Source organism: Cornus florida, unplaced genomic scaffold (genome assembly GCF_030987335.1).
Source record: "Cornus florida cultivar Cherokee Brave unplaced genomic scaffold, ASM3098733v1 CherokeeBrave_3.0.0_Hap2_Chr01, whole genome shotgun sequence".
NCBI classification, from domain to species: Eukaryota; Viridiplantae; Streptophyta; class Magnoliopsida; order Cornales; family Cornaceae; genus Cornus; species Cornus florida.
The window spans coordinates 101,676,012-101,683,614 of NW_026775571.1; the positions used below are offsets into that span (position 1 = coordinate 101,676,012).

The 7,603-nt window shown below is 38.4% G+C and overlaps 1 protein-coding gene across 1 annotated transcript; it reads right to left on the bottom strand.

The window, feature by feature from the left end:
• Positions 1-5,895: 5,895 nt before the first annotated feature.
• On the bottom strand, positions 5,896-7,023 carry LOC132279081 (senescence-specific cysteine protease SAG39-like). Its single transcript, XM_059781015.1, has 2 exons — positions 6,585-7,023; positions 5,896-6,491 (listed from the first exon to the last, which is right to left on the bottom strand). Exons 1-2 carry the CDS (start codon positions 7,021-7,023, stop codon positions 5,896-5,898), a joined length of 1,035 nt encoding a protein of 344 aa, XP_059636998.1.
• Between the last annotated feature and the right edge of the window lie 580 nt (positions 7,024-7,603).

Here is a 7,603-nt window from a genome sequence, read left to right on the forward strand (position 1 = left end):
TAGGGGTAGTTTGGTCACAAAAATAGTCAATAGGAGGTCAAAGGGTTGTATAGTCATTTAGCACCCCAAAAGTACTCTAACCTATGAAAAATTGACATTTAGGGTGTAATTGAAATGCTAAACCACTAATTCAAATATAATTGAAATCTAAAACTAAAATGTTAATCTAGCTGAAAAATAACCAAACCTCAGGGGATCTGAGTGTAATTTATTATTTTTATTTTATTTTTTTTAGAACAAATAGAAATGCAAGCAAAATAATAATCCAACAATAGTTAAATTAATATTAATCATTTGATTAGACTAAGTCAAAGATTACACCATATCTTTAATTAGAATGAATAATTAAATATATCTAGGGTTGTGTTGATTGATGAACCCCACATCTTTTAACATTTTATAGAAGATTCTCAATCCTCCTCTATAAATGCAGAGAAAGAAGGTTGGAGTCCATTATCCCGATTCCCAGATAGAAAATTAGAGGGTTGAAGGTTGTTGATGCAGAAATTTGTACGTTCCGGAGCCGGGGGTGTTTCCTGCAAGATAAAAGAGAATGACAATCGGCGTGGTGTCGGCCGGGGGCACTCCGACGGTCAAGTTAGTACTTGACGATTGAATATCCAATAAAGGATGAAATATATGATTTATGGCGTACCTCCAAACGTCGATTAGCCCCCTTTATTTATAAGGCTTAGGTCAGGATATCATGTAGAGTTACCCTTGTCTTTATCTTTATCATAATCTGTAGGCTTAATCCTTATCGTAATCTGTAGATTTAATCCTTATCATAATCTGTAATCTTTATCGTAATCTGCAGGTTTAATCCTTGTAGTAATCTGTAGATTTAATCCTTATCGTAATCTATAATCCTTATCGTAATCCGCAGGGCCTATCTCAATCTTATGAGATAACGTGTTAATTTAACAACCTTCCCTTATCCACGGATATTTAATTTATACATCCATCAGTTGCCTCCCGTTTCGGAGGATTGCTTTTCAAACTACCGGAACGTTAATTCCCAAATATTACATAATAATAGATTTTTAGAATTGTAGAGCCGTTCACCCCGTATTTCTACAATGAGTTGGTTTGATTATTAGATAGTAGAGCCTTTCCCATTAACCTGACTCATATTGCCACTTCGCGAACACAGTTGGAGGTCGAGCCTGACTCAAATTTAGCCTAACAAAGTCGGGGGTAGAGCCTGACTCAAATTTAGCCTAACTCAAATTTAGCCTGACATAGTCGCGGGTAGAGTCTGACTCAAATTTAGCCTGATTCAAATTTTGCCTGACATAGTCGGTGGTAGAGCCTAACTCAAATTTAGCCTGACTTAAATTTTGCCTGACACAGTTGGGGGTAGAGCCTGACTCAAATTTAGCCTGACTCAATTTTTTTTTTCTTTTCTTAGGACCGTAGATGTCTTTGACATATTTGTTGTAGTGCCAGATTGGCAGCTCGTATATGTGGCAAGCTGCTATGTTGGCCGCCTACCTTTCGGCACATAGGCAATTCACGTGGGGCTACCAGTATGGTTATCTTATTTGAGGATTGACTTCTAATCGTATTCTCTGACCAATATGTCGTCTGCGATTCCACCTTGTAGAAGTAAATTCCTACGCAAAATAACCCGTTGGGAGGTGATTGTCCCTCACGAAGCAGATTTCTGTTACAATTCCACCATAAATCTCTTCCTTATTTGTTTATGTTCTTCTTCTATAAATCTAGATGATTTAAGTAGAATTCATTCAAATTATTTCCATCTTTCAGAAAACCAAGTAGTACCAATCGTAATGATGTTGTTTTATATTTGATTTTATTGACATCTTTAGTCAGCTCGTCCTTTTAATAAGGGAAGTAGATTCATACGAGTTTCACTCAGCTCGTCTCTTTTAATAAGAGAAGTAGATTAACATGAGTTTCTCGTAGTGATGTTGTTTATTACTTGATTTTATTGACATTTTTAGTCAGCTCGTCCCTTTAATAAGGGAAGTAGATTAATATGAGTTTCACTCAGCTCGTCTCTTTTAATAAGAGAAATAGATTTATACGAGTTTCACTCAGTTTACCCTTTAACAAGGGAAGTAGATTACTATGAGTTTCACCCAGCTCACTCTCTGATAAGGGAAGTAGATTACTATGAGCTTCACCCAGCTCACCCTTTAACAAGGGAAGTAGAACTTTTAACAAGGGAAGTAGATTACTATAAGCCTCACCCAACTCACCCTTTAACAAGGGAAGTAGATTACTATGAGTTTTACCCAGCTCACCCTTTAATAAGGGAAGTAGACCCTTTAACAAGGGAAGTAGATTACTATGAGCCTCACCCAACTCATCCTTTAACAAGGGAAGTAAATTACAATGAGCTTCACCCAGCTCACCCTTTAATAAGGGAAGTAGACCCTTTAACAAGGGAAGTAGATTACTATGAGCTTCATCCAGCTCATATTTTAACAAGGGAAATAGATTACTATGAGCTTCACCCAACTCACCCTTTAATAAATAAGTGGGTAACCCCTCGTCTCTTTACCGAAGGAAGAAGATGAAGTTGACCTTTCGTTCCTTTACGGGGGAAAGAGGTGTAGTCTTAATGAGGGTGGTCCTTTTAATACAGGAGGTAGTCGTCTCGTCCCTCTAGGTAATGAAGGAAACTTAAATTATCTCACCCTTCTGTGTAGAGTGAGTAGTCGTATTCTTGTCCTTTTAATGAGGGAAGAATGTGTTGTTGGCCCTTGGTCCCTTTAATAAGGAAACCTTTAATAAGGTGTAGTCGGCCTCTCGTCCCTTTAATAAGGAAACCTTTAATAAGGTGTAGTCGGCCTCTCATCCCTCTCGGGCTGGGTTAGATCCTTTTCTTCCATTCCCAGTCGTGAATCTACATAAATGACCCTTGTGAACAAGGTTCTCAATCTGGTTTTTGATGTGGAAACAATCTTCTGTGTTATGTCCATGGTCTTGGTGGAACCTATAGTACTTATCTCGAGACCTCTTTATTGGATCAGCTTTTAACTTTGGCGGCCATTTCAATGATGAGTCATCTTGAATCTATAGAAAAGACCTGCTCTGCAGATGTGTTTAGAGGGGTGTAGTTATTATACCTGCCTGGGCTCACCGGACGACTAGACGATCTGTCAGCCTGGCTGCTTGAGAATTTCTTGTACTTTGATTCCTTTTCCTCCCTCGTGCTAGGTGCTGGCCTCGTTTTATCTGATCTCTTATCTTCATCATCTTTGTTTTTTCGTGCATTCATAGCATCCTCAGTGTTCATGTGCTTCTATGCTCTAACCATCAACCATGCCATGCTCGTAGGGGCTTCCTTTGACAAGGAGAATAGGAACTTAGAGGTCTGTAGTCCTCCCATAAAAGCTGTGAGGGCAATCTTTCATCCACCTCTTCTACCTGCAGTATTTCAGTATTAAAACGACTTATGTAATCACGAATAGGCTCTCCTTTCTGTTGCTTCACATTTAATAAGTGTGTTGCTGGTCTCCTATGCCTTTTGCCTAGTGATGAAGTGTCCTATGTATTATTTGCTCAACTCATTAAAGTTTTCAATGGAGCCTGGCTTTAATTTATTGAACCAGAGATGAGCCTAACCTTTTAGTGTGGTAGGGAAAGCCCTGTATATAATCTCGTCAGGTACGGCTTGTAAATACATAAGAGTTTTATAGGTCTTTAAATGATCGAGAGGGTCTCGCGTCCTATCGAAGCTCTCAAGAGTTGGCATCTTGAATTTGCTAGGTAGAGGACAACTCATAACAGCTAGGCTAAATGCTAGGTTGGTTTTCTGTACCAGATCGTTCACTGTGGCCTGGCCCTTCCCTTTCATCGCTTGTATGATGTCTTCGATCCTAGCTCTCAGATTTTGCATCTGTAGATCGAAATGAGTGACGTCCTCAGTCTTGTCGCCAACACAACCAGAGGTATCTCCACGAAGCTTGGCGGTATTCCGTTCAGGAAACCGATGGTGATGGCTTCTCTGCTGACCCCCTATTTGACTAAGCTCAGCGTCGTTATCAATCTTACGAGAGTCATTGTTGGGTACTTCACTGTTTTCCACCTCGTTGGGGGTGGCTAAGCGTTGCAGAATCATCGCATTTTGCTGGACTAATTGGTTCATTCCCTCATCTAAGGTTTAAACTTGTTGTTCCAACGCTGCGACGTGTTCCTAATCGTTTAGGGCGACGGGGGGTTGCCTCGTCAAGTCCCCTTGATCAGAAGTTTGCAATGCTTCGTCCTCGCCAGCAGCAAGACCAGATCGCAATCGAACCATGCTTTGTTTAGAGAACTAAAATCGTTTTCCACAAACAGCGCCAACTGTTGATGAAGAAATCTGTACAGTCCGGAGTCGAAGGTGTTTCCTGCAAGACAAGAGAGAAGTGACAACCGGCATGGTGCCGGCCGAGTGCACTCTGACGGTTAAGTTACTACTTGATGATTGAATATCCAATAAAGGATTAAATATAGGATTTATGACATACCTCCAAACGTCGATTAGCCCCCTTTATTTATAGGGCTTAGGTCAGGATGTCACGTAAAGTTACCGTTGTCTTCATCCTTATCATAATCTGTAGGCTTAATCCTTATCGTAATTTGTAGATTTAATCCTTATCATAATCTGTAGGTTTAATCCTTACAGTAATATGTAGATTTAATCCTTATCGTAATCTGCAGAGCCTATCTCAATCTTATGAGATAACATGTTAATTTAACAACCTTCCCTAATCCGCGGGTATTTAATTTATACATCCATCAAAGGTTGTCTAGTATCAGAATATATAAAGAACTTTCCCCAAATGTTGATTTTCAATGGATTTTTCATATTCGGGTATGTCTCCTATCAATTTATAGATTTAGAGCACTGAGTTCAATTTGTGTTAAAATTGCTTACGGTGTATGAATTCATTTGTCCATTTTAGTACTCGAAGTTTTATTTTGAAAGACTAATGTACGAAGATGACAACCAATGAGATTTTATGTTGTCTATGTACTGGTAGAATTATTGTTTTAATAAACTTTCTTGTTGTGTATGGAAGCATCAAGTCAGCCCTTTGGGATTAGAATTGGAGGGAATTAAGCTAAAAATTTCAACTAAATTCCTTCCAATTCTTAATTCAAGGTGCCGATTCAGTCCTCCCAAACATTGCATTCAGGAAATTAATAATTTAGAGGCAAAACTGGAACTTATCTAATTTTTTCAACCTTTGAACCTGAACTAAAAAATATAAGGAAACATTACACTTTATGGCCTTTGAGTGATACAGGCAACCTATTACCTCAACTCAAACGAAATTTAGCTACTCAAAACGCTTAGTTTATTATATTCTTAATAGCTTGAACCGTTATCGTAATAAATTAATTCAATCTGAGATTACTGAAATTTTATCTAAAAATTTTAGAAAGACGATTGAAATATACTCACAGAATTAACTGTATTTAACTTAAAATTGCTTTGTTTTGGACTATTTCGATAGGCTTGAGGGTTTTGACATATTGGCCAAGAGTTTGTCATTTGGATTGATAAGTATAAAACCTATACAAGAATTTAGAACTCTTTTATAGCCTTGAGACATGTTTGTCATTAGGTTAGCATTTTAGGACTCCTTTGGCAGGTCAATTTCATTGAGACAAAAATATTTCATTCAAATTACTAGGTGTTTAATACTTATAGCATTTGCAATCATGCAAGAATGGAAAAAGCTTGGGGCGTAATTAAAGAAAAAACAGATATATACTTCAAAGTTTCATTAATAAGCTTTTACATTTTATATACATAGGAAATGCTTCACACGCATTTTCAAATAAGTAACACGTACAACATATATTTAAGCAAATAGAATTTGCTGAAACAACAATGGATTTCTAAGATGGAGGACGGTAGCCACCCATATATCATTAGCATTTTACTACAGTAGGATATGAAGAATCCATGGCAATGCCACAAATGCCTTCCTTAGCAGCAATGTCTCTTTCCATCATAATGTATCCCTTATCACCCCACATAGTGCCCCATGAATTCTTGACTAACCAATACTTGGTCCCGTCAGCAGTTGTCCCATACCCAACTGCAGTAACACCATGGTCTAATTCAGTACCACAATCTCCGGTGAAAACCCCGGAAGAGTAAAACTGAAAGGCTGCTCCACTAGCATCAATGGAAACCGAAATTGGTTGATTCGCCACAGCCTTCAGCAGTGCCGCCTCACTGTTGGCAGGCACCTTTTCGTAGCCTGTGATCTTCGCTGCAGGGGTCTCCTCCTCAGTCTTGCAAGTCCCATCTGTTCCATCGTATGGGTATGTTGCTTCAGTGGAAATGCCTTTGTTTTTTATAATGAATTCGAAGGCATCTTCCATGTAACCACCTTCGCAGCCTTGATCCACACCTTTGTCACAGTCCACCAGTTCTTGCTCCGACAATGAGATCAACTTAGTGGTTGTGAGCTGATTAATCCCTTCTGTAGCAGCTATTGCTGAAAATGCCCAGCAACTTCCTGTTGAATGATTAACAATAGTACTATTCATGAGAAAAATATTTATGGATGTGAAAAACATAAGTTAGACAATTAGGTGGAATATTGTCTTACCACATTGACCTTGATCCTTAACGGGTGTGACAGCCCCTTTTTTCCTCCAGTCCATGCTAGATGGGACTGCGGTCACATTTTCATACCTAAACGAAGTTGCTTTAGATGGCCTTAAATTTGAAGAATTGATCTTGAAACCATTACGAGATGCCTGGAATTCTTCCTTAGTTTGGTCAGCAAACTGATTGATGCCCAGCTTGTAAGGTCTGTTCCCGGCATTGTTGAAGGATTCTATGAACTCCACGTTGTCCTTGAATATCTTGAAACGCCTTTCCTTCTCTGCATTGTCCTTGTACACACGTCCATAGAGAGCCATCCATTGCTCGTGCTTCTCTAGCATGGATGCTTCATAGAGTGTACGCGACACTGCTTGAGAAGCCCACAGCCCCAAAATTAACAAAGTAGCAATGACAAATTTTTGGTAGAGTGTTAAAGCCATTGTGAAACTTGGAATGGCTAAGTAGTGATGGTGTTATGAGTAGATGAAATTCCCTGTCTGTCCGAGTTTGGTTTTTATAGTTGATGCATTCTCTTGAAGTTTCTGCTTTCTCAAATTGGGTTTTTGTTCCGATGTGAATCTTGCGATTGAGATGGACATAATCCTCTAGTTTGCCAGGAAAATTGTAATGACTTGGACAACCAAGTTCAGTACCGTAAACGCTGCCCCATTAAAACTAGATTTCATTTTAATAGATTAATCTATTGCCCTGACAAAATAGTTTTCTACCACATAGAAACTTATTCAATAGTCCTTGTTTTGTGAGGAAAAAACATTATGTTTTATTAAATAAATATTAAAGATGTAAGTTTTGTTGTATTGTTTGTATTTACTTTGTGTCTAGCTGAAATTTATTTTTCCTGGCTTGTTCCTGAGCCTTGTAGGACAATACATTTGAATAGAAAGTAGTTGCAAATGTGATATTTTTTATTTATTTTTATATATGTTGCTTTAATTGGAAGAAATTCCCCTCTTTCCGAACAACCTCATTTTATCACATGAAGTTTAATATTAGGAAATG